Below are 27,751 nucleotides of genomic sequence, written 5' to 3'. Positions count from 1 at the left end.
CCACTAGTGGATTTTAAATATTTAGTATCCGATATCCAATTGGCATCACAATAACCCTTCGAGTACTGCTGGATATCGAGTAAAGTTCAAATCATAATCACGGGTAAATCTTAGATATCTAAGAACCCGAATGATCGCTTTCCAATAGTCTTCTCTGGGGTTATTAGTGTACCTACTCAATTTACTGACAACATAGGCTATATCAGGACGAGTACAATTCATTAGATACATTAGGCTTCCAATGATTTTGGAGTATTTTAACTGAGACACCGCATCACCTCTATTTTTCGATAAATAAAGACTGATGTCTACAGGTGTTCTAGCTACATTCATATCATTCTTGATAAATTTATCAAGAATTTTCTCAATATAATGAGATTGAGATAATGCATACCCATAAGATGTTTTAGTAATTTTCATTCCTAATATAACATTTGCGACCCCCATATCTTTCATATCAAATCTTCTATTCAGCATTTGCTTAGTTGATTTGATCATATTTTGACTGCTTCTAATGATAAGCATGCCGTCCACATAAAGACAAATTACGACATATCCTTGGTCAGTATTTTTAACATAAACGCACTTGTCACATTCATTTATCTTTAACCCATTAGTAAACATAGCATGATCAAATTTTTCATGCCATTGGATGGGTGCTTGTTTTAATCCATAAAGAGATTTTACAAACCGACAAACTTTCTTTTCTTGTCCCGGCACTATAAACCCTTCGGGTTGCTCCATATAGATCTCTTCATTTAGATTACCATTTAAGAAAGCTGTCTTAACATCCATTTGATATATTTCTAAATTATACAATACTGCTATAGTAATAAGCATGCGAATAGATGTTATTCTTGTCACAGGGGAATATGTGTCAAAATAGTCTAGACCTTCTTTTTATCTGTAACCTTTTACTACAAGTCTTGCTTTATATTTGTCTATTGAACCATTTGATTTCATTTTTCTCTTGAATATTCATTTATATCCAAGAGGTTTAGAATCGGATAGAAGATCCACCAATTCCCAAGTATGATTTTGCATAATGGATTCAATTTCATTATTAACAGCCTCTTTCTACAAAGGTGCTTCAGGACCTGTCATTGCTTCCTTAAAGCTTTGAGGTTCATTTTCTACAAGTATGTCAGAAAATCTAGACCAAAGGATTTTGATGTTCTTGCTCTCTTACTTCGACTTGGTTCATCATCAGTTAAATCCTGCTGGTCGAGACCATTACTAGTCTCTTGTGTTTAATTGTCATTAGTCTCTTAACTTTGTGTATAATCATAAGTTCTTTTCTGTGAACTTAATTCCTATCATTTCTTGTAAGGAAAGACATGTTCAAAAAATAAAGCATTCATTGACTCTATAATAGTGTTCACATTTATATCAAGTATTTCTGATTTATAAGTCAGAAATCGATATGCACTACTATTCTGAGCACAACCAATAAACACACAATCCACCGTTTTTGGTCCAATCTTAGTTTTTTTAGGAATAGGAATTTCAACTTTTGCCAAACACCTCCACACTTTTAAGTATTTATAGGAAGGTGGTCGACCTTTTCACAATTCATAAGGGATGCTGTTAGTTTTTTTATGGGGTATTCTGTTAAGAACATAATTAGCAGACAATATTGTTTTCCCCCACAAGTTTTGAGGTATGCTTGAACTTAAAAACATGGCATTCATCATTTCTTTTAGGGTTCTATTTTTTCTTTCAGTAATTTCATTTTGCTGTGGAGAATAGGGTGCTGTAGTTTGGTGAATAATGCCATGTAAAATTCATTTAATGGTGCATCATATTCACCACCCTTATCACTTCTAACCATTTAAATAGTTTTTCTAAGTTGATTTTCAACTTCAGTTTTGTAGAGTTTAAACATTTCTAAGGTTTTATCTTTACTTCTAAGTAAGTATACATAACAATACCTTGTGCAATCATCAATAAATGTTATGAAATACTTTTTGCCTCCTCTAGTTTGAACAAATTTAAGATCACATACATCTGTATGAATTAATTCTAGAGGTTCGATTTTTCTTTCAACCGATTTAAATGGAGCCTTAGTTAGTTTCACTTCTACACAAATCTCACATTTGTGATTAGAATTAATTTCAAACTTTGGTATATAATCTAAACCAATTAATCTACGCAAAGCATCAAAATTTACATGTCCTAATCTACCATGCCGTAAATTCGACTAAAGAATATAAGCAAAAGATGTGTTATTCTCTTTAATAGCAAGTTTTGGTACAACCATCATTACATTCAACTTGAAGAGACCATCACTCATGCATCCCTTACCAACATAAATAACACTCTTTGTTAATACAAATTTATCAGACTCAAATACAAGTCTAAAACAATTTTTACTTAACAAAGAACTAGAAACTAAATTCTTCTGGATGTCTAGTACATGTAGTACGTTGTTGAGGGTAAGTTCCTTCCCTGATGTTATCTTCAAGATCACATTTCCTTGTCCAACCACAGTAGATGTGACGCCGCAAATTTTTTTTTTTTTTTTTGAAACGTCATAAGACTTAAATAACGATAACTTGCTAGATAAAGTTTTAACTACTAATTAGGAACTTTTAAGTTCTTACATAGTCAAAGTCCAACGACAAAATAAAACTACAAGTTCACACACAACGTCACAACATAGTTAAATCCTAATACAAGGGATAACAGGATTTTATTTTGATAAAATCTTGACTCTAAGTCAGCCAAGATTCGATATTGGCAGCAGCTCCAATTTCAGCCTCAGTCCCTTCTTCGACATAATCTGGCATGAAACGCCAGGGCAACAAAATATATGTCATGAGTTTTGCAACACAGTAAGAAAAACGTAACCAACCTACCATTCTTTTTAAAAGAAAAATAATAATATTCTAAACATGAGATAACAATATAATTATACACAGAATTTACAACCATTAGAATAATTTCAGTAATTTTTTATAAATTAGGTGACACTCGAAATCTCACCAAAGAGATTTAACTTACCAACCACTAAGCATGGCAACGGTTAATTTGAAACCCTCCCTTGGTCAAATATTTAAGTGCTACCAACCGTAACTACCAGGGATGCCCACGTCCGGAGTTATATACCCAAGTAGTGGCATCCGTGGTCTGCCCCAAGGAAACGGTCTGCCAGGGGTAAGTAACCTCCCTGTGTGCCACCTGCACATCCACCCTTATTCCAAAACCGAATACCGAAAAGGGTTTAAATAAGTCCCGTGCCATCTTAGAGTTTCGCAACACAATTTACATGAGAATTCTCAAAACCAGGGCTCACCCTGAACAACCGGGGTTAACCGTCAACCCTTAATTCCGTACAGTCTTTAAACCAAGACTCACCCCGAACAACTGGTATTAACCGTCAATTGTTAACTTTGTATATGCCGTTAATCATTTTAGTTAATTTTGATATTAATCACAAATAATTCCAAATTTTTAATCACAAGTAATGTTATACCAACTCATTAAAATTCTCAATCATAAAATATTGCATGTGTCACACAATACTAAATAAAAGTACAGAATTTAAATAAATAATTTATTTAAACCATGGTATGAAATAATAACTTAGATACAAGAATTAAACCATAAATACACACATGCACAAATTTTTTATTTACAAAATTAGACTAGCATAATATTAAAGTGGTGATTTTATCCTGTCCAGAAAAACTTTCAGAGTATATATCTTGCAAATAAAATTATAAATACATTACTTATACAACTCTAAAATTCATATCAATCTACAGGATACTCAATAAACATGTTATGGTTATTTTTCAGAAAGTGTTTTCCAAAAATAACTTATAAATAATTCTAAACAAATTCCAAGGGTGTTTATGACACAGATTTGTCACATTTCCTTACATTAATTCCATGCTTAAATTTATAGATCAAACCCATAATCTAAAAATTTATCATGAAACTAGACTTCTCAAATTTCATATTTTAATTAGAAATTACCATATTTGGCTTAGTATAGAATTTTAAATAAATTTTCAAATACATGGTAAAATCTGTCTCACAGTTTCAGATTTAGTTAGAAATTTGTATAAATTCGTAAAAAGCTCAAAAATTGTTACCAAAATTCCTGGATAAACTAGACATCATTATCAACAACTTTGTAGAAGAAATCATCTCGAAATTTTGAGTATAAAATTATCTAACAATTCGAGTGACATGCTGGCAGATTCAAGACAGATTATTCTCAACACAGTTTCAGATTTAGTTAAAAATTTGTATAAATTCGTAGAAAACTCGAAAATTATTCCCAAAAATTTCTAGACAAACTAGACATCATTATCAACAACTTTGTAGAAGAAATCATCTCGAAATTTTGAGTATAAAATAATCTAAAAATTCGGGTAACAGGCTAGCAGATTCAAAGACCAAATAAATTCTTCAATTCACTCTTTAATGGTATGAAATACACATGCAAGCCTATTTTTACAATAATGCCATGATTTTTTTTTTGACTATCAGTATCTTCAGATATTTGATATACACATCACAAAATTTACATACATATATATAAAAATTTCTATCTATAAATTAGTCATTTTATCATAGGAATAAAATCTGAAGATTCCAACAATAAAAAAAAAATGAGAGGGTTGGAAGGGTTTTTCTTACCTAGTAGTAGGGTGACAAAATGGTTGAGAACTTTGGTTTCCTTAACCTCCTACTCTTCTTCCTCCCCTACTACTAAACTTGGTTGCTTAAGAGATTTCTCTCCTCTCTTTTTTTTTTTTTCTTCTACCGAATGCTTGCATGCACAAGGAAGGCTTGCATGCATATATATATATATATATATATATAAAATGCTAGTTGAAGACATCTCTCTCTCCCTCTCATTCTTTCCATTATTTTATCTTGCTCACTTTCTCAAAGTTCCAAGAATGAAAGCTTTCCCTAAATTCCAAGAGGGATGGTGGTTTCTTTCCCTAAATTCCAAGAGGGATGGTGGTTTATGGTTCCTATACCACCATGTAAACAAGCAGGTGGCATAGCTACGAACATCTCTCTTTTTTTTTCTTTTTTTTTTTTTTTGTGTGTGTGTGTGTGTATTTGTATGGGTTCTGAAAATTGATACACTAAGATTTTTATCTAAGGTATTTAGTAAGAATAATTATTATATTGAATCCTAATTAAAATAATTTATAAACAACAAATATTGAACACCCACAAAATTATTATTCTTAATAGGGTCTTTGTTAGTGATAGGATTTGGTTAATTTAAAACTAATTAATTAATTAATTTATTTATTTTCTTTCAAGAATAATTTAAATATGGGTTTTCACAATCTACCCTCCTAAAAAGAATTTCGCCCTCGAAATTAATTCGTACCTTTAGATTCGAAAAGTTGAGGATAATTGACACGTATCACATCTTCTCGCTCCCACGTTGACTCTTCCGTCCCACAATGTCTCCAGAGAACTCGAACCAATGGTATAGTTTTACCTCGTAATTTTTTCTCGCGACGATCTAAAATCTTGACAGGCTTTTCTTCAATTGTCACGTCTTCATCAAGATTAATCTCCTCCCAATTAATGATGTGAGAAGGGTGTGGCTCGTATTTCCGTAGCATAGAGACGTGGAAAACATTATGTACTCCAGCCAGTTGAGGCAGTAGAGCCAAACGGTACGCCACTTCTCCTATTTTGTCCAAAATTTCGAAAGGTCCAATGAAGCGAGGTGACAACTTTCCCTTCTTTTCGAAACGAACAACTCCTCAACGAGGCTGTATTTTTCAGAAACACATGATCTCCAACTTTAAATGCTAAAGGTCTTCTCCTTTTATCTGCATAGCTTTTCTGCCTACTCTGAGCGGTCTCGAGCCTCTGCCTAATTAGTTTCACCTTCTCGGTAGTTTCTTGAACTAATTCTGGCCCTAAAAGAGGTGCCTCTCCGACTTCTATCCAACATATTGGTGATCGGCAAGGCCGTCCATACAAAGCTTCATACGGTGCCATACCAATACTTGCTTGAAAACTGTTATTGTAAGAGAATTCGACTAGTGGTAAGTGTTTCTCCCAATTACCTTTAAAGTCCATCACACAAGCTCGAAGCATGTCTTTTAAAGTCTGAATTGTTCTTTCTGATTGACCGTCAGTTTGAGGGTGAAAAGCTGTACTAAAACACAACTCTGTACCCAAGGCCTTTTGCAGACTTTGCCAGAACTGTGACGTAAAACGAGAATCACAATCTGACACTATTGAGACTGGTACTCCATGCAATCTAATGATTTCTCGAACAAATAATCGGCTTAAAGATTCGAGTGTGCCTGCTGGTCCTATTGGTAGGAAATGTGTCGTCTTAGTTAATCGATCAACCACCACCCAAATGGCATCATGGCCTTGCGGCGACCGGGGTAATCCCGTTACAAAATCCATTGTTATGTGTTCCCATTTCCACTTAGGTATTGGTAAAGGTTGGAGTTTCCCTGCCGGTCTTTGATGTTCTGCCTTCACTTGCTGACACGTCAAACACTTAGATACGAATTGAGCAACATCCTTCTTCATTCCACTCCACCAATACTGTCGCTTAAGATCCTGGTACATCTTATTTCCTCCCGAATGAACCGCAAAAATCGAATGGTGAAATTCTTTAAGTACTTCCTCTCTTAATTGTTCAATGTTTGGCACAGAAATTCTACCTAAATACCTTAAACTACCATCTTGATGGAGTGTCCAATCCGTTGAAGATTCCTCGATCACTAATCAGGCCTTGATGAAGTTGGTCTCCTGATCAAATCTTTGGGCTTCCAACACTTTGGTAAGAAGTTGGGGTGTTGTAACTATTGTAAACAACCTACCCTTTCCATTCTGAGTCTCTGGTTGTAGCTTAAAACCATTCACAGTGCTTACCATTTCCCATTCTTTAATTGATATGTTGGCTACAATCTCCCTTGTCTTTCGACTTAGTGCATCTGCTACAACATTAGCCTTTCCGGGATGATAAGACAAGGTAAATTGGTAATCTTCAAGGTACTCCATCCAGCGTCTCTGCCTCATGTTCAAATCTCTTTGTGTGAACAAGCACTTCAAGCTTTTGTGATCGGTAAATATCTCAAATTTTTCGCCATAAAGGTAATGTTGCCAAGTCTTAAGTGCATAGACCACAACTGCCAACTCCAGATCGTGAGTAGGATAATTTTTCTCATGATTCTTCAATTGTCTTGATCCGTAAGCCACTACCTTCCCGTTTTGCATTAACACACTACCTAACCCTTCTTTAGAGGCATCACAGTAAACAGTATACCCAACGTCGCATTCGGGTATGATTAATATTGGAGCGCTTGTCAGTCTCTTCTTGAGTTCTTGAAATGACTGCTCACACGCTTCGTTCCATTCAAACTTTACTCCTTTTTGCGTTAGGCGTGTCATTGGCTTGGCTAATTTGGAGAAATCCTGAATGAATCTCCTATAATAACCTGCTAATCCCAAGAAACTACGAATCTCAAACGTATTCTTAGGTTGTTTCCACCCCATTACTGCTTCTACTTTAGCAGGATCCACTGATATCCCTGATTCGGACACAACATGACCTAAGAACTTTACTTCCTTCAACCAAAATTCACATTTGCTAGCTTTAGCATACAATTGGTTTTCTCTTAGAGTTTGCAAAACGGTTCTCAGATGTTTCTCGTGGTCTTCCTCCGATCGTGAGTATATCAAAATATCATCAATGAATACTACCACAAATTGGTCTAAATAGGGGGTAAAAATTTTGTTCATTAAACTCATGAATACCCCAGGAGCATTTGTCAAACCAAATGGCATTACCACAAACTCATAGTGGCCATAACGGGTTCGAAATGCAGTTTTGGGTATATCTTCTCCTCTGACACGAAGTTGGTGGTATCCCGACCTAAGGTCAATTTTGAAAAAACATTTTGAACCTCTTAATTGATCGAACAAGTCATCAATTCTGGGTAAAGGATATCGATTTTTAATGGTGGCTCGATTTAGTTGTCGATAATCGATGCACAATCTTAAGGTTCCATCCTTCTTCTTGGCGAATAATGCTGGCGCTCCCCAAGGGGACGTACTTGGTCTGATGAACTTCTTACTCAACAGTTCTTGCAACTGCTCCTTCAGTTCTCGAAGTTCAGCTGGCGCCATACGATGTGGTGCTATTGAAATCGGTGAAGTCCCGGGTTGAAGCTCAATCGTGAAATCTACATCTCGTTTTGGGGGTAACCCTAGTAATTCATCAGGGAAAACGTCAGCGTACTCACACACCACATGGGGTAATCCTGGATCCTCTCGATTTTTGCCTTCCAAAATTAGGCTTGCCAACCATCCGATTAGTTGATCATGCCGTCTCGACTTGCGACACGTTGGAGTTAGAGAATCTTGTCTATCTCCTTTAAATTGGACTTTCGTGCCGTTAAGGGAGGATGCTGTCACTGTCCTATGGTAACAATCAATAATGGCTTGATGAACTGACAACCAATCCATTCCTAGGATGATGTCAAAATCAGACATATCCATAACTCTTAGATCACAGATCAAATATGAACCGGAGATTTCTAGCTCACAAGATTTACATACTAGATTTACTCGGGTTTGACCTCCTAAGGGTGAAACGACACTCATAGCTATCTCTAGCGCCTCTCGCTTTAAACCCAAACTTGTCATACATGCAGTGGATATAAAAGAATGCGAAGCTCCAGAATCAAACAATACTTTAACCCAAGAATTCATAAGGATTAACATACCTTGAATCACTGATGGGTTATCAACATCTTCTTCTTCTTGGAGAGCATACATTCTCCCTACTGCTTGTTGGTTAGTCTCTCCTAGTTTCTTCCCATTTCCAGCTCCTTGTGGTTGTGGTCTTGGTCGGCCTGCATTCCTAGAGGCTTGTGGCTGCCCCTTGTTGGTCTGAGTATTTTGAGTAGGCTTAGAACCTTGCCCAGGTTGGCATCTGTTGTATTGTTGTGCCCCTCGCTGATCCATAAAATACTCCCCACCTTGAGGACACTCACTTCGACGATGCCCCTGTTGACCACATCTAAAACATCTTCCTTTCCACTCATTTACAAAGTTTCCTCCTTGCTGGTTTCCTCGATTCTGCCTTTGTTGCTGCTGCATCCCTCCGGCATAAGGTGCTGGCGCAGGATGGTTTCTGGTGTTGCGGACTGGGCCTCCTCCGCGTGGTTGGTTGTTGTTCCTTGATCGCTGATTTCGAATGCGTTCGGAATCTGCTAACTCTCGTTCCACAATTAAAGCTCGATCCACCATCTGGGCATAGGTGGAGAGTTGCACTGCGATCAATCTTCCTCTAATGTCTGTGTCCAAGCCCCATTCAAATCACCTAACCTTATCCTCTTCATTTGCTACTATGGCTGAAGCGTACCGTGAAAGAGCTTCAAAACGGTTCGCATATTGAGCGACTGACATTTTTCCTTGTTTCAGTTGGAGGAACTCTTGAATCATTTCTTGTTTTAGCGAGTTAGGAAAATACTTTTCCATGAACAGATCTTCGAACTGTCTCCAAGTTAATGTCTCTACATGTCGAGTACCCTTGATCATTTCCCACCAATGATCTGCTTCCCCTTCCATTTGAAACGCCGCCATGGTCACTCTATCTTGTTCATCTCGGATGTCGGAAGTATCTAGCAACTTCTTAATTTGTCTTAACCAAGCTTCAGCTTCATGGGGGTTTGGTCCACCAAGGAATTTGTGGGGACGTAGTTTTTCAAATTTTGCTATCATCTCCGATTTGTTTTGATCTTGGTTTCGGGGTGGTATATTGCTTACCCTATCAACAATCGCGCGTATAATTCGAGCGACATCGCCTTCCGGCACTCCATCACCATTACCGTTGTTATTATTTCTTGTTCGTCCAGCCATTCTGCATGATGGGATTTTCTTGTGATTTATTCATTTATTTATTATCATTATTATTATTATACGTATGTGCAAGGATAGTTAAAAAAAAAGACTTCATTAATTAGATTAGATAAGCTACAATTAGCAAAATACAAATAAAACAAAGGAAAAGATTAAATAACATACTACGGGCAAGGGATAGTCCCTACAATCCGAGTTGACTCCTACACTCACAATTCTAAACTAGGCAATTTTTACATGTGAGCATACAAAACAATCAGTTAGCCTAGCTTATAGTTTCCTTAAGACCCCTTAAAATAGCCAAGGAGAGTCTCTCCACACCAGGGCTTCCGGCTCCCATGTGGCTTGGAAAAGTCCCATGAATCGCCACAGCACCCTTACAAAGATAGCAATTTCGCACACACGATGCCCTAGCAGCAGCGCTGGCTCCTCCCGATAATTCCTCCAGTCCCTGAAGTTCACTGACCCATCTCTCCTCACAATTCTGCTTGGGTCGGGCATGATACACTGAAGGCTCCAAAAGTCAAAAAGGTCGCCCACTCTATCAGTGAAACCATCCGGGAAAGGGCCTAATTGATATACCCAGGGAGTCTTTTGTCCTAGAATCTGGACAGGTCCGATATAGGTACCCACCCAACTCTCAGCTTTCCAAGCACAACCTCCTAGAGGATAAAGTCTGACATATACAAAAGAGCCAATCTGCAACCCGTTTTGCACATCCCAACCCTCAAACGTGGCTCCTGTATCTCCAGTGTTCTCCTCGGTATTGCCTTCCATAGACTCATCTTCCGTGTCCGACTCAATCACAATAACCTCCGGGGGGTTGTATATTGGTACAACTTCTTCAACTTCTTCAGACTCAAGTTCAGGCTCAAGTTCAGGATCAGGTTCAGGGTCAAGCTCAGGCTCAGATTCATAGTCTTCTATAGGCATTTCCACTTCTTCACTTGGGTCAGATTCTATGGATTCATAGTCTTCTATAGGTATCTCCACTTCTTCACTTGGGTCAGATTCTATGTCATAGTTTTCCACCGAATTTTCCTCGTTAGAGTTAATGTCTGATGACCCTGGCATCCTACAAATAAAAAGGTTCTAACTTAGTTAGGTCACCGAGAATTACAAATTAACTTAAGGTTTTCTTAATTGTAAAAATAATAAACTACTACCCATGGCCCAAAGGTTCAAACCTAGGCTCTGATACCAAGCTGTGACGCCCCAATTTTTTTTTTTTTTTTTGAAACGTCATAAGATTTAAATAACGATAACTTGCTAGATAAAGTTTTAACTACTAATTAGGAACTTTTAAGTTCTTACATAGTCAAAGTCCAACGACAAAATAAAACTACAAGTTCACACACAACGTCACAACATAGTTAAATCCTAATACAAGGGATAACAGGATTTTATTTTGATAAAATCTTGACTCTAAGTCAGCCAAGGTTCGATATTGGCAGCAGCTCCAATTTCAGCCTCAGTCCCTTCTTCGACATAATCTGGCATGAAACGCCAGGGCAACAAAATATATGCCATGAGTTTTGCAACACAGTAAGAAAAACGTAACCAACCTACCATTCTTTTTAAAAGAAAAATAATAATATTCTAAACATGAGATAACAATATAATTATACACAGAATTTACAACCATTAGAATAATTTCAGTAATTTTTTATAAATTAGGTGACACTCGAAATCTCACCAAAGAGATTTAACTTACCAACCACTAAGCATGGCAACGGTTAATTTGAAACCCTCCCTTGGTCAAATATTTAAGTGTTACCAACCGTAACTACCAGGGATGCCCACGTCCGGAGTTATATACCCAAGTAGTGGCATCCGTGGTCTGCCCCAAGGAAACGGTCTGCCAGGGGTAAGTAACCTCCCTGTGTGCCACCTGCACATCCACCCTTATTCCAAAACCGAATACCGAAAAGGGTTCAAATAAGTCCCGTGCCATCTTAGAGTTTCGCAACACAATTTACGTGAGAATTCTCAAAACCAGGGCTCACCCTGAACAACCGAGGTTAACCGTCAACCCTTAATTCCGTACAGTCTTTAAACCAAGACTCACCCCGAACAACTGATATTAACCGTCAATTGTTAACTTTGTATATGCCGTTAATCATTTTAGTTAATTTTGATATTAATCACAAATAATTCCAAATTTTTAATCACAAGTAATGTTATACCAACTCATTAAAATTCCCAATCATAAAATATTGCATGTGTCACACAATATTAAATAAAAGTACAGAATTTAAATAAACAATTTATTTAAACCATGGTATGAAATAATAACTTAGATACAAGAATTAAACCATAAATACACACATGCACAAATTTTTTATTTACAAAATTAGACTAGCATAATATTTTATCCTGTCCAGAAAAACTTTCAGAGTATATATCTTGCAAATAAAATTATAAATACATTACTTATACAACTCTAAAATTCATATCAATCTACAGGATACTCAATAAACATGTTATGGTTATTTTTCAGAAATTATTTTCCAAAAATAACTTATAAATAATTCTAAACAAATTCCAAGGGTGTTTATGACACAGATTTGTTACATTTCCTTACATTAATTCCATGCTTAAATTTATAGATCAAACCCATAATCTAAAAATTTATCATGAAACTAGACTTCTCAAATTTCATATTTTAATTAGAAATTACCATATTTGGCTTAGTATAGAATTTTAAATAAATTTTCAAATACATGGTAAAATCTGTCTCACAGTTTCAGATTTAGTTAGAAATTTGTATAAATTCGTAAAAAGCTCAAAAATTGTTACCAAAATTCCTGGATAAACTAGACATCATTATCAACAACTTTGTAGAAGAAATCATCTCGAAATTTTGAGTATAAAATTATCTAACAATTCGAGTGACATGCTGGCAGATTCAAGACAGATTATTCTCAACACAGTTTCAGATTTAGTTAAAAATTTGTATAAATTCGTAGAAAACTCGAAAATTATTCCCAAAAATTTCTAGACAAACTAGACATCATTATCAACAACTTTGTAGAAGAAATCATCTCGAAATTTTGAGTATAAAATAATCTAAAAATTCGGGTAACAGGCTGGCAGATTCAAAGACCAAATAAATTCTTCAATTCACTCTTTAATGGTATGAAATACACATGCAAGCCTATTTTTACAATAATGCCATGATTTTTTTTTTGACTATCAGTATCTTCAGATATTTGATATACACATCACAAAATTTACATACATATATATAAAAATTTCTATCTATAAATTAGTCATTTTATCATAGGAATAAAATCTGAAGATTCCAACAATAAAAAAAAAATGAGAGGGTTGGAAGGGTTTTTCTTACCTAGTAGTAGGGTGACAAAATGGTTGAGAACTTTGGTTTCCTTAACCTCCTACTCTTCTTCCTCCCCTACTACTAAACTTGGTTGCTTAAGAGATTTCTCTCCTCTCTTTTTTTTTTTTTTCTTCTACCGAATGCTTGCATGCACAAGGAAGGCTTGCATGCATATATATATATATATATAAAATGCTAGTTGAAGACATCTCTCTCTCCCTCTCATTCTTTCCATTATTTTATCTTGCTCACTTTCTCAAAGTTCCAAGAATGAAAGCTTTCCCTAAATTCCAAGAGGGATGGTGGTTTCTTTCCCTAAATTCCAAGAGGGATTGTGGTTTATGGTTCCTATACCGCCATGCAAACAAGCACGTGGCATAGCTACGAACATCTCCTTTTTTTTTCTTTTTTTTTTTTTTTGTGTGTGTGTGTGTGTATTTGTATGGGTTCTGAAAATTGATACACTAAGATTTTTATCTAAGGTATTTAGTAAGAATAATTATTATATTGAATCCTAATTAAAATAATTTATAAACAATAAATATTGAACACCCACAAAATTATTATTCTTAATAGGGTCTTTGTTAGTGATAGGATTTGGTTAATTTAAAACTAATTAATTAATTTATTTATTTATTTTCTTTCAAGAATAATTTAAATATGGGTTTTCACAGTAGAAATAGAATAATTTTCCATGAAAAGTTGTTCACCATTTGTAGCCTCATTGTAAGTAGTGAACATCTTTTTGTCCGCACATTTGTGATGAGTTGCCCCAATGTCAACCCACCATTACTTGGGATTTCCAACCAAATTAGCCTCAGACACCACAACAGAGAGGTTGATGTCATTTATCTCGTCAGAGATGTAATCTAATTCTGTCACATTGGCCTGATTGGTGGTCTTTTTGCTCGTACTTCTGCGATCTTTCTTAGGGCGGCAGCAATTAGAAGCTCGATGTCCAGTCTTGCTACAATTATAGCATTTACCTTTGAACTTTTTATTGCCATTGTTATTGCCTTATTTAGGACCATCTCTAGTAAACTTCATCTTTTTGTTATGTGGTGTGTGCACTTGTTCAACCACATTAGCCTTAGACTCAATGGAATTTTTACCATTCATCTTTTCAGCCTTTCGATTATCTTCCTCAATTCTTAATCTTACAATCAATTCATCCATGATCATCTCCTTGCGTTTATATTTTAAATAATTTTTGAAATCTTTTCAAGCCGGTGGTAACTTTTCCACTAAAGCAGCGACTTGGAAAGACTTGCTAAGAGACATACCTTTAGAATGAATATCATGAAAAATTAATTGAAAATTTTGAACTTGAGAAATTACCATTTGAAAGTCCACCATAACGAAGTCCAGAAATTTACTGACAACAAATTTCTTTGTGCCGGTGTAGCGACCATAATTTTCTTAAGTCATTATTTATTATTATTATCTTATTTTATTTTTGGATTTATTAATTATGTGGATCTATGAGAATTTAATGTGGTATTAAATTAATTTAACGTGTTATTTAATTATGAATAATTAATTTGAATATTGATATATTTATATGGTTTAAAAAAAAAGAGATGTTTATATATTGATAAAATATATATCATATTTATATTTATATATATTATATTTATGTTCTATTTTTATAATATAAATATAATAGTCAAATAGGTTTTATGTATTATAAAATAAAATATAATCCTAAGTTAGGTTAAGCATATATAAGTGGCTGATGCTAAAAATAAAAAAGAAAAAAAAAAGATTAGGGTTTTGTTTTGGTGGCTTTATTGGTTCTTTAAATAATTCTTTGATCTTCAAAAAAATATTGTGAGTACAAAATTCACTTTCTTTGATTTATGTTTAATTCGTTATTTTTATTTATTTGATGTTAGTTTGATTTTGTATTTATATAAAGATGATAAATTGATTTTAATTATTTTGATTAGTTGTGTATGCAAGGTTTAGAATTTTTAGATGATTGACTGATTTTAATTATTTTGTTTACTTGTGTATGTAAGGTTTAGGGTTTTTTGTTGATTGATAGATTTTAATTATTTTGATTAGTTGTGTTTGTCAGTTTTAGGATTTTTATGTGGATTTATTTTATGGTTGTAATCACACTCATAGTTATATGAAATTAAAATTAATAAGGAACCCATAGATAAATTCATTATACTCCACCATGACTCCATGGATTGTTATTTTATTTGAGTGTTGGTGAGAAAGAGTGTATAAAAAAAAAGAGTGAGGATTATGAGATTTATTTAAATGCCTTAGGCTTGGCATTGTTATATTTGTTCTCAAGAGTGAGATGTTTTGTATATGTATATTGTTGCCTCGTTCTCATGAGTAGATGAGTGCTTTGATTTACGCACGTACGTATATGCGAACCATCCGGGGAGTTTGATGAGTCACACTCGGGACAATATCCGCGTGCAAGTTTGGCTTTGGAGCGGTGTTAAGTATACGGAAGGCACATAGGACGGAAGTGGAGGGCCGAAGTGGTAGAGTTAAGGTACAAAGAATTTAATCATGAGTTTATTAGTATAGTGTGAATTGTATTGATTTGTACATCTTGAAAAATAGTAAACGACCTCGATAAATTATGAAATTTGAGAAGAGGCATGTATACGTGATTCTAGACAACTTTTGTGTTTTAACTTTTATTAAAAGATCGATTAGAACTTATAATCGGATGATCTTAAATATTATAGTTTTGATTCATTTTAGCAATGCAGATTTTATAGGCTCTTTTAACCAACGAAACGAGCTCATTTTTATTAGTTTCGTGTAAACTGAAGTAAAACATTATTCTGCACACTTTTCATGTTTTGAACTTTTTCGAAAAAAATCATCTTAGAGCAGTTTTTGTTCGTTTTCAGCTTCAGATTTTTCGATTGAATTCCTTCTAGGTTTTTCTATCTAGTTTTTCTCTCAACCTGTTCAGTTTCTGTTAAATTCGTTTGCAATATATTTTAGGAAATTTGATTCTATACAACTTTCGTTCTTTGAGTTTTGGTCAATTCGAATTATTTAAGTATGAAACGGTGCATTTTTATACTTCTTCAGCAAGTTACTTATGATTAAATTATACTAACTTTATTTTTTTTGCAAGATGGTGGGTCTTACTAACTTTTTTATGCAGGGCTGACCCACCATATTTTTACTTTTATTTTGTTTATTTTATAATCAATTTATATTCCGTTGTGTACGGACAAAAAACTAAATGTCACCGTATCTCGAAAAACTACCAATTTGTCTTGATGCGGTTGAAACTACTTATCTTATCCCGTAATAAGAATTAAATGTGTTTTTATTTGCGTCTAGTGGACACATGGGTGTTAAATCTTGTACTCATACCAGTATACCTGCATACTGACTCGTTTTGTCTCTTGACAACTCGGGTGCATTCTGTTTGAGCGCAGCCGAGCTTCCTTTGCAGGATTAGTTGGGGCTACGGTGGTGACGTGGAATTACTATAGTGTTGGACTTGTCGTTTGGACTTCTTTTGTTTCTTGAGCTTAGGGTTGATATTAGTTTATATATTTATTATTATTTTCTTTTATGATTTTAGTATTGAGATAATTTGGCATGGTTTGTAACCGTACATTATTTAAGTTATTTTGACTACATATTGTTACTTTAATGTTGGAGGTATTGATTAGTTATGAAATTATGGTGGATAATTTGGTTGGCGTTTAGTTTTTTTGTTTCACCCCTAAAATTTGGATGATAGAATATTAATTGGGGTTTAGTTCTAATTTAATATTTAATTGTCCAAATTTTGGGGCGTGACAGTTTGGTACCAGAGCTCTAGGTTACCCTAGACTTGTGAGAGTTTAGGTGATCCTCGGATTGTGGAAACATGGGTTAGCTGGTTTAGGTTGGTGGTTGAATTTATTCTAAGTATTCATGAACGAATTTTTGTGTGTTTAACTTGAAGGTGATGGCTGGAAGGTATAATTTGAGAAGTGTTGAGCTTAATGGCATATGGGAAGAAACAGCTGCTAACGCAGCGGCAACGGCAGTGGCAGCGGTGATTGCTACTGAGGCAACCAATACGGTGCAGGTTAATGTGGGGGAGATGATGGCTCAGTTACTTCAGGTTGTTCAGAACAATAATCAAGGCCAGCCCTTTCTGAAGAGAAACAAAGACTTTGGTTCTTTGGGAGGTCAGAAATTCTCTAGAAATGGAGGACCCATTGCAGCTGATGCTTGGGTTCAAAAATGTGAGATGGTGTTTAGTCGTATGTAGCTCACCGAGGTCCAAAAACAGGAGCTGGCGACACATCAGCTTGAGGGAGCAGCCCTATTTTGGTGGAACTCGTGGAAGGAGGGTCTAGATTTAACAACTTTGACTTGGACAGATTTCAAGACTCGTTTTGACCGGAAGTTTGTTCCTGCTGCTATTCGGTCTCAGCTGAGTGATGAATTTTCGAAGCTGACTCAAGAAGGTAGAACAGTGGTCGAGTATGTCACCAAGTTTAATGAGTTGTCTCGATATGCCCCTTACTTGGTTGATACGCAAGAGAAGAAGAATGCGAAGTTTATTAAGGGATTGAGTCATTACTTGTCTAAGTCCCTTATTCCCTTTGATGCTGAACCGTTTGATAGAGGTCTTGACTTGGCACTGAAGTATGAGGAAAAAGAGAAGCAGTTTAAAGAAGGGAAGGCCAAGGTCGGAGAGACTTCTAGAGGGAGTCACTTACAGCAGCGGGATGGGAACAGATACCAACCCTATGATCAAAGGCATAGGGATCAACAGTTTCAGAGGCCACGACAACAGGGTAGTCAGGGAAATTTCAGACCTCAGGGTAATTTTCGGCCTCAGGGCAATTTCCAGCCCCAAGGGCACTATTATCAGAGACAATGTGGTCTGCGCCCATAGGGTTATCAAGGACAGCAGCACCAAGTGCCACAGTTGGGTTATCGTCCTCTTGTACCTCAGTAAAGGGGCCCCCACCTATCCAACCAGTAGCACCTCAGCCGAGCAATAGGAAGTGTTTTGGGTGTCAGCAGTTGGGGCATGTAATCAAGGATTGCCCTCAGAGACAGCAGGCGCGACAGGGTCAGACAGCTCCAGCCAAAGCATTTGTAGTGATGCCAAGAACTGACAAAGTGCAAGGTACTTTTAATCTTTTTCAAGAACCCATTAAAGTACTTTTTGATATTGGCGCCTCTCATTCTTTTATATCTAGACAGTTTGTAGAAAGAGAACATATTGTAACTACCTCTTTATCTAGACCTATTCATGTTGAGACCCCTTTAGGAGGGGCAATTACTCTTTATGAGATGTGTAAAGATTTTGAGATTGAGTTTGCGGGTAAAGTCTTGTATGCGGACCTAATTATGTTAGGTTTTGAGGGGTTTACAACTATTTTGGGTATGGATTGGCTGCGAAAATACTTTGTGACTCTAGATTGTGTTGAAAGGATTGTAAATATAGATATTCTTGCTATGCCACGGCTTACCCACACTTCTAGCGATGGAGAAGAGTCGGTGATGACGAGTTTTCTATGCTCAGTAGAAATCCCTAAGCAGGATATTAGTGAGGTAGGTGTGGTACGTGAGTTTGAAGATGTATTTCAGGAGATACCTGGACCTCCACCTCGACGGGTAGTAGAATTTCTGTCATGCCCCCAAATTTGGACAATTAAATATTAAATTAAAACTAAACTCCAATTAATATTCCATCATCCAAATTTTAGGGGTGAAATAAAAAAACTAAACGCAAACCAAACTATCCACCATAATTTCATAACTAACCAATACCTCAAACATTAAAGTAACAATACTTAGTCAAAATAACTTAAATAATGTACGGTTATAAACTATGCTAAATTATCCCAATACTAAAGTCATAAAAGAAAATAATAATAAATACATAAAATAATATCAACCCTAAGCTCAAGAAAACAAAAGAAGTCCAAACGACAAGTCCAACACTATAGTAATTCCATGTCACCACTGTAGCCCCAACTAATCCTGCAAAGGAAGCTCGGCCCCGCCCAAACAGAACGCACCCGAGTTGCCAAGAGACAAAACGGGTCAGTATATAGGTATACTGGTATAAGTACAAGATTTAACACCCATGTATCCACTAGACACAAACAAAAATACATTTAATTCTTATTACGGGACAAGACAGGTAGTTCCAACCGCACCGAGAAATGGGTAGTTTCCCGAGATACAGTGGCATTTAATTTCTTGTCTGTACACAACGGAATATGAATTGATTATAAAATAAACAAAATAGAAATAAAAATATGGTGGGTCAGCCCTGCATAAAAAAGTTAGTAAGACCCACCATCCTGCAAAAAAAATAAAGTTAGTATAATTTAATCATAAGTAACTTACTGAAGAAGTATTAAAATGCACCGTTTCATGCTTAAATAATTCGAATTGACCAAAACTCAAAGAACAAAAGTTGTAAAGAATCAAATTTCCTAAAATATAACGCGAATGAATTTAACAGAAACTGAACAGACTGAGAGAAAAACTTGATAGAAAAACCTAGACGGAATTCAATCGAAAAATCTGAAGTTGAAAACGAACAAAAACTGCCCTAAGATGATTTTTTTCGTAAAAGTTCAAAACACGAAAAGTATGCAGAATAATGTTTTACTTCATTTTGTATTAAACCAATAAAAATAAGCTCGTTTCGTGAGTTAAAACAGCCTCCAAAATCTGCATTGCTAAAATGAATCAAAACTATAATATTTAAGATCATCCGATTATAAGTTCTAATCAATCTTTTTAATAAAAAGTTAAAACACAAAAGTTGTCTAGAATCACGTATACATGTCTCTTTTCAAATTTCATAATTTGTCGAGGTCGTTTACTATTTTTCAAGATGTACAAATCAATACAATTCACACTATACTAATAAACTCATGATTAAATTCTTTGTACCTTAACTCCACCATTTCGGCCCTCTACTTCCGGCCTACACATATATCCCATGTGCCTCACGTATACCTAACATCGCCCCGAAGCCAAACTTGCACGCGAATATCGCCCCGAGTTTGACTCACACTCCCCGGATGGTTAGCATATACGTACGTGCGTAAATCAAAGCACTCGTCTACTCATGAGTTTCGCTCTTGAGAACAAACATAACAATGTCAAACCTAAGGCATTCAAATAAATCTCATAATCCTCACTTTTTTTTTTATACACTCTTTCTCACCAACACCCAAATAAAACAACAATCCATTGAGTCATGGTGGAGTATAAGGAATTTATCTATAGGTTTTTAATTAATTTTAATTTCATATAACCATGAGTGTGATTACAACCATAAAATAAATCCATATAAAAACTTAAAACTGGCAAACACAACTAATCAAAATAATTAAAATCAATCAATCAATAAAAAACCCTAAACCTTACATACACAAGTAAACAAAATAATTAAAATCAATCAATCATCTAAAAACTCTAAACCTTACATACACAACTAATCAAAATAATTAAAATCAATCTATCATCTTTATATAAATACAAAATCAAACTAACATCAAATAAATAAAAATAAAAACAACGAATTAAACATAAATCAGGGGAAGTGGGTTTTATACTCACAATATTTTTTTGAAAATCAAAAAATTATTTGAAAAATCAATAGAGCCACCAAAACAAAACCCTAATTTTTTTCTGCCTTTTTCTTTTCTCCATTTTCCGCCGTCTCTCTGTTCTTTCTCAATTCTTTGATTAATCTCTCCCCCCCTCGCACTCGACTGCCGCACACACTTTTCTCTTCCTTTTTTTTTGTTCTGTTTTTTTTTTTTTTTTCTTATTAGCATCAGCCACTTATATATGCTTAACCTAACTTAGATTTATATTTTATTTTATAATACATAAAACCTATTTGACTATTATATTTATATTATAAAAATAGAATATAAATATAATATATATAAATATAAATGTGATATATATTTTATCAATATATAAACATCCCTTTTTTTTAAACCATATAAATATATCAATATTCAAATTAATTATCCATAATTAAATAACACGTTAAATTAATTAAATACCACATTAAATTCTCATGGATCCACATAATTAATAAAGTCAAAAATAAAATAAGATAATAATAATCATAATAATAAATAATGACTTAAGAAAATTAGGGTCGCTGCAATTTCGCATTGACCTAGTGCCGGGAACCGCACCAATTTCTAAGGCGGCATACAGAATGGCGCCTAAAGAGCTTGTGGAGATGAAGAAGCAGCTGGAAGAGATGCTTCAGAAAGGCTTTATACATTCAAGTAACTCATCGTGGGGAGCACCTGCGATCTTTGTCTCCAAGAAAGATGACACTCTCCGTAGGTGCATAGATTACAGAGAGCTGAACAATGTGACTATCAAGAACAAGTATCTGCTACCTAGAATTGATGACTTGTTTGATCAGTTGAAGGAAGCAGCTATGTTCTCTCAGTTTGATCTCAGAACAGGTTACAATCAGATGGGTGTATCAGAGGAAAGTATACCGCTTACTGCTTTTCGGACTCGGTATGGGTTGTATGAATTTCCTGTAATGCCTTTTGGTTTGACCAATGCTCTGCCTATTTCATGGACTTGATGAACAGAATTTTTCAACCATAACTAGATAAGTTTGTGATTATCTTCATAGATGATATTCTAGTGTATTCTAAGAATAAGGAGGAACACAGAGAACACATGAAAGTTGTATTGCAGACTTTGAAGGAGCAACAGTTATACGCTAAGTTCAATACGTGTCACTTTTGGGAGAAAGAAGTTCGATTTTTGGGGCATGTTGTATCCAATCAAGGGATAGCGGTAGATCTTGAGAAAGTTGTTGCGGTCAAAGAATGGAAGCAGCCCACGAACCCTACAGAGGTGAGAAGTTTTTTAGGACTAGCTGGTTATTACAAAAGATTTATAGAGAAGTTTTCCACTATTGCAGCACCCATGAACAAGTTGACCCGCAAGAATGTGAAGTTCTTATGGATAGATGATTGTGAGAAAGCTTTCTAGGAATTGAAGCAGCGATTAACTACAGCTCCGGTGTTAACTATACCGGTACAAGGGGAAAAGTTAGTAGTGTTTACTGATGCAAGTGGAACTGGGTTGGGATGTGTGTTGATGCAGCATCAAAAACTTGTATCTTATGCTTCTCGACAGTTAAAACCTCATGAGAGACGATACGCTACTCATGACTTAGAGTTGGCAGCAGTTGTTTTTACGTTGACAGTGTGGCGAACTACTTGTTTGGGGAGCACTTTGAGTTGTACACAGATCACAAGAGACTCAAATATCTTTTTTCTCAAAAAAAGTTGAACATGAGACAACAGAGGTGGGTTGAATTCGTCAGTAGTTATGATTTCGAGATCTTTTACCACCCAAGGAAAGGAAATGTGGTCGCTGATGCACTTAGTCGACAACATGGGATTATAGCTTCTTTTTATGCATGATGTTCAACCAATAGAGAGTGCTGAGAAGGCATACAATGGTAGTTTGACCGTGCAGCCGATTTTATTGGGTAAAGTTCGTCAGATGCAGAATTTAGATGGGTTTCTCATCAGCAAGCTCAATGATCTTGTAGTGGATTTGATCGATGATTGTCCTACTGATTGGTCTGTGGATTCAAATTGGGGATTGCGATTTAAAGGCAGGTTGTGTGTACCTAACATTGTTGAATTGAGAAAAGAGATTATGGATGATATCCATAGGTCCCGATATACCATTCACCCTGGTGGAACTAAAATGTATCATGACCTGAAGAGGATGTTTTGGTGGGAAGGTATGAAGAAAGACGTATGAGAGTATGTTTCTCGATGTTATGTGTGCCAACAGGTTAAGGCAGAACACCAACGACCGTTTGGACTTTTGCAGCCTCTTGAGATTTCTACTTGGAAATGGGAGTACATCTCTATGGACTTCGTGGATGGATTTCTGCGGTCTAAGCGAGGCAATGAATCTATTTGGGTGATAGTAGATCGACTTACCAAGTCTGCTCATTTTATTCCTATCAGTGTTCGCCGAACTGCGGATAAACTGGCTAGGTTGTATATTCGGGAGGTGGTGCGATTTCATGGCGCACCAGTTTCTATAGTTTCGGACCGTGATCCGTTGTTTGTGGCAAAGTTTTAAGAGAGTTTTCAGCATGCTTTGGGTGCTATGTTAAACCTGAGCACGGCTCATCATCCTCAGGCAGTTGGGCAAACTAAGCGGGTAAATCAGATCTTGGAGGATATGTTGAGAGCTTGTGTTCTCGATCTTAGTGGTAGTTGGGAAGAACACTTGCCATTGGTGGAGTTTGCTTATAATAGAAGCTATCACTCCAGTATCGGGATGGCACCTTTTGAGGCTTTGTATGGGAGGCCATGTTGATCACCTGCATGTTGGATGGAGGTAGGAGATAGGTCGTTATTAGGGCCAGAGTTGGTGAGAGAGACCATGGAGAAGGTGAACATTAATCGGGAACGTATTAAGACTGCACATAGTCGTCAAAAGAGTTACGCTGATAGAAAACGTAAAGGGGTTGAGTTGAATGTTGGAGATTTTGTATATTTGAAGGTCTCGCCGATGAAATGGGTCATGAGGTTTGGAAAGAGGGAAAAGTTGGCACCTAGATTTGTGGGACCATATGAGATCACTGAGAAAATTGGTAATGTGGCTTACAAATTAGCTCTACCGCCTGCTTTAGCTATGATTCACAATGTGTTCCATATATCTTTATTGTGGAAGTGTGTACAAGACCCTTCCTAAGTAGTATCACCAGAAGTGTTGGAGATTAGTGATGATCTAACATATGTGATGCGACCAGTTACTATTCTAGATTGGGATGTAAAGCAGTTACGGCGCAGGAAAGTGAACTTGGTGAAAGTGCAATGGAGCGAAGATGAGAACAATATTATTTGGGAGTTAGAAGAGAAAGTTCGGCTTATGCACTCGGAACTTTTTGCCTAGTATTCTCTCCTATCGAATCTTGTAGCGAGATTCTTTTGAGGTGTGTATATTGTAGTGACCCTAATTTTCTTAAGTCATTATTTATTATTATTATGATTATTATTATCTTATTTTATTTTTGACTTTATTAATTATGTAGATCCATGAGAATTTAATGTGGTATTTAATTAATTTAATGTGTTGTTTAATTATGGATAATTAATTTGAATATTGATATATTTATATGGTTTAAAAAAAAGAGATGTTTATATATTGATAAAATATATATCATATTTATATTTATATATATTATATTTATGTTCTATTTTTATAATATAAATATATTAGTCAAATATGTTTTATGTATTATAAAATAATATATAATCCTAAGTTAGGTTAAGCATGTATAAGTGGCTGATACTAATAAGGAGAAAAAAAAAAAAAAAAAAACAGAACCAAACAAAAAGGAAGAGAAAAGTGTATGCGGCAGCCGAGTGCGAGAGGGAGAGAGATTAATCAAAGAATTGAGAAAGAATAGAGAGACGGCGGAAAAGGGTGAAAAGAAAAAGGAAGAAAAATATTAGGGTTTTGTTTTGGTGATTCTATTGGTTCTTTAAATAATTTTTTGATCTTTAAAAAAATATTGTGAGTACAAAATTTATTTCTTTTGATTTATGTTTAATTCGTTATTTTTATTTATTTATTTTTATTTATTTGATGTTATTTGATTTTGTAGTTATATAAAGATGATAAATTGATTTTAATTATTTTGATTAGTTGTGTATGTAAGGTTTAGGATTTTTTGTTGATTGATTGATTTTAATTATTTTGATTAGTTGTGTTTGTCAGTTTTAGGATTTTTATGTAGATTTATTTTATGTTTGTAATCACACTCATAGTTATATGAAATTAAAATTAATTAGAAACCCATAGATAAATTCCTTATACTCCACCATGACTTCATGAATTGTTGTTTTATTTGAGTGTTGGTGAGAAAGAGTGTATAAAAAAAAAGTGAGGATTATGAGATTTATTCAAATGCCTTAGGCTTGGCATTGTTATATTTGTTCTCAAGAGTGAGATTTTCGTATATGTATATTGTTGTCTCGTTCTCATGAGTAGACGAGTGTTTTGATTTACGCGCGTACGTATATGCTAACCATCCGAGGAGTATGAGTCAAACTCGGGATGATATCCGCGTGCAAGTTTGGCTTCGGAGTGGTGTTAGGTATACGGAAGGCACATGAGATATATGTGTAGGCCGAAAGTGGAGGGTCGAAGTGGTGGAGTTAAGGTACAAAGAATTTAATCATGAGTTTATTAGTATAGTGTGAATTGTATTGATTTGTACATCTTGAAAAATAGTAAACGATCTCGATAAATTATGAAATTTAAGAAGAGGCATGTATACATGATTCTAGACAACTTTTGTGTTTTAACTTTTTATTAAAAAGATTGATTAGAACTTATAATCGGATGATCTTAAATATTATAGTTTTGATTCATTTTAGCAATGCAGATTTTTAAAGGCTGTTTTAACCCACTAAACGAGCTCATTTTTATTGGTTTTGCGTAAACTGAAGTAAAACATTATTCTGCACACTTTTCGTGTTTTGAACTTTTCCGAAAAAAATCATCTTAGGGAAGTTTTTGTTCGTTTTCAATTTCATATTTTTCGATTGAATTCCGTCTAGGTTTTTCTATCAAGTTTTTCTCTCAACCTGTTCAGTTTCTGTTAAATTTGTTTGCATTATATTTTAGGAAATTGATTCTGTACAACTTTCGTTCTTTGAGTTTTGGTCAATTCAAATTATTTAAGTATGAAACGGTGCATTTTTATACTTCCTTAGTAAGTTACTTATGATTAAATTCTATTAACTTTATTTTTTTTTACAGGATGGTAGGTCTTACTAACTTTTTTATGCAGGGCTAACCCGCCATATTTTTATTTCTATTTTGTTTATTTTATAATCAATTTATATTCCATTGTGTACGGACAAGAAATAAAATGCCACCGTATCTCGGGAAACTATCCATTTGTCTTGGTGCGGTTGGAAGTACTTGTCTTGTCCCGTAATAAGAATTAAATGTATTTTTGTTTACGTCTAGTGGACACATGGGTGTTAAATCTTGTACTCATACCAGTATACTTGTATACTGGCCCGTTTTGTCTCTTGGCAACTCGGGTGCGTTCTGTTTGAGCGCAGCCAAGCTTCTTTTGCAGGATTAGTTGGGGTTACAGTGGTGATGTGGAATTACTATAGTGTTGGATTGGTCGTTTGAACTTTTTTTGTTTTCTTGAACTTAGAGTTGATATTAGTTTTTCTATTTATTATTATTTTCTTTTATGACTTTAGTATTAGGATAATTTGGCATGGTTTGTAACCGTACATTATTTAAGTTATTTTGACTACATATTGTTACTTTAATGTTTGAGGTATTGGTTAGTTATGAAATTATGGTGGATAGTTTGATTGGCGTTTAGTTTTTTTGTTTCACCCCTCAAATTTGGAAGATGGAATATTAATTGGGGTTTAGTTCTAATTTAATATTTAATTGTCCAAATTTTGGGGCGTGACAGCCAGCATCCTCTGTCTTGTATTTTTTCTCCAAAGAATCCCACAATTCTTTTACGGTTTTCAGAGGGTTGTAAACATTATACAACATGTTGTTAAGGCCATTAAGGATGTAGTTTCTGCATGGAAAATCAGAATGTTTCCAAGCATCCACCGCGACAACAACTTGCCAATCACTTTCATCCTCTCTAAGTACTAGAGTCTCTTCACGGAGAAATCAGGCCAAATTTAGAGTTGTAAGATAGAACAACATTTTCTGTTGACATCTCTTAAACTCAGTGCCATTAAATTTTTTCGATTTTTTTCCATGATTTATCAGAACTTGAACATGGTTCTGGATAGGGACCAGAGTCGTTGTAACGATTGGTTTTGGAGTACTACTTTCAGCAGCCATAATATTTGATTACAAAAATCAGAAAAAACCAAAACACAAATTAATTTTCTAATTACTAAAACTAGAAAATAAATTATAACACAAAATAATTTTATTTTCCTTGTTACTAAAACTAAAAAAATAAAATACCACAATAATTTTCTGTAACACAAATTAATATTCTACAATTGCTAATGACACCAGTATATTATTACTAGTTGTCAAAGAAAATAAACAGTATACTACTACTATTTGTCAAACACTATTTGTATTTTTCAACCATAATATCACTTTATGAAAATACAGAAAATCAAATACAATGAAGACACCAAATAAAAGTCTGTCTTAAGATTGTTAGACAATCTTCACTGTATTTGAAAAATAAATTATATTTGTGTATTTAACAACAAACGGAATATAGAAGAAATAAAGGAAATGAAAGAATTTGTTTGATTACAAAAATCAAACCAGAAAATAAAATAAAATAAATAAAAAAGATTTTTATTTTGTTACAAAAACAAAATGAAAATCTGAAACAGAAAAAAAAATAAAACAGAAAATAAATTAATTACATACCAAATTAATTTCTTGAACAAATTTTCTAATCAGTGTCCTTAAGACAGATTCATCATCTTCATGGTACTTTTAGAATGTGGGCAT

General features: G+C 34.8%; 1 protein-coding gene across 1 annotated transcript; it reads right to left on the bottom strand.

Moving 5' to 3' along the window:
- Positions 1-6,738: 6,738 nt before the first annotated feature.
- LOC145807307 (uncharacterized) lies at positions 6,739-9,267 on the bottom strand. The gene is made up of 3 exons (XM_082905278.1): positions 8,070-9,267; positions 7,513-7,727; positions 6,739-7,428 (listed from the first exon to the last, which is right to left on the bottom strand). The coding sequence occupies exons 1-3, from the start codon at positions 9,265-9,267 to the stop codon at positions 6,739-6,741; spliced, it is 2,103 nt and encodes a 700-aa protein (XP_082761404.1).
- Between the last annotated feature and the right edge of the window lie 18,484 nt (positions 9,268-27,751).

The sequence above is a fragment of the Camellia sinensis genome, chromosome 14 (genome assembly GCF_055761805.1).
Source record: "Camellia sinensis isolate YWXY chromosome 14, ASM5576180v1, whole genome shotgun sequence".
NCBI lineage: Eukaryota > Viridiplantae > Streptophyta > Magnoliopsida > Ericales > Theaceae > Camellia > Camellia sinensis.
The sequence above is the reverse complement of the archived record's forward strand: the minus strand, read 5'-3'. Positions and strand labels throughout refer to the sequence as shown.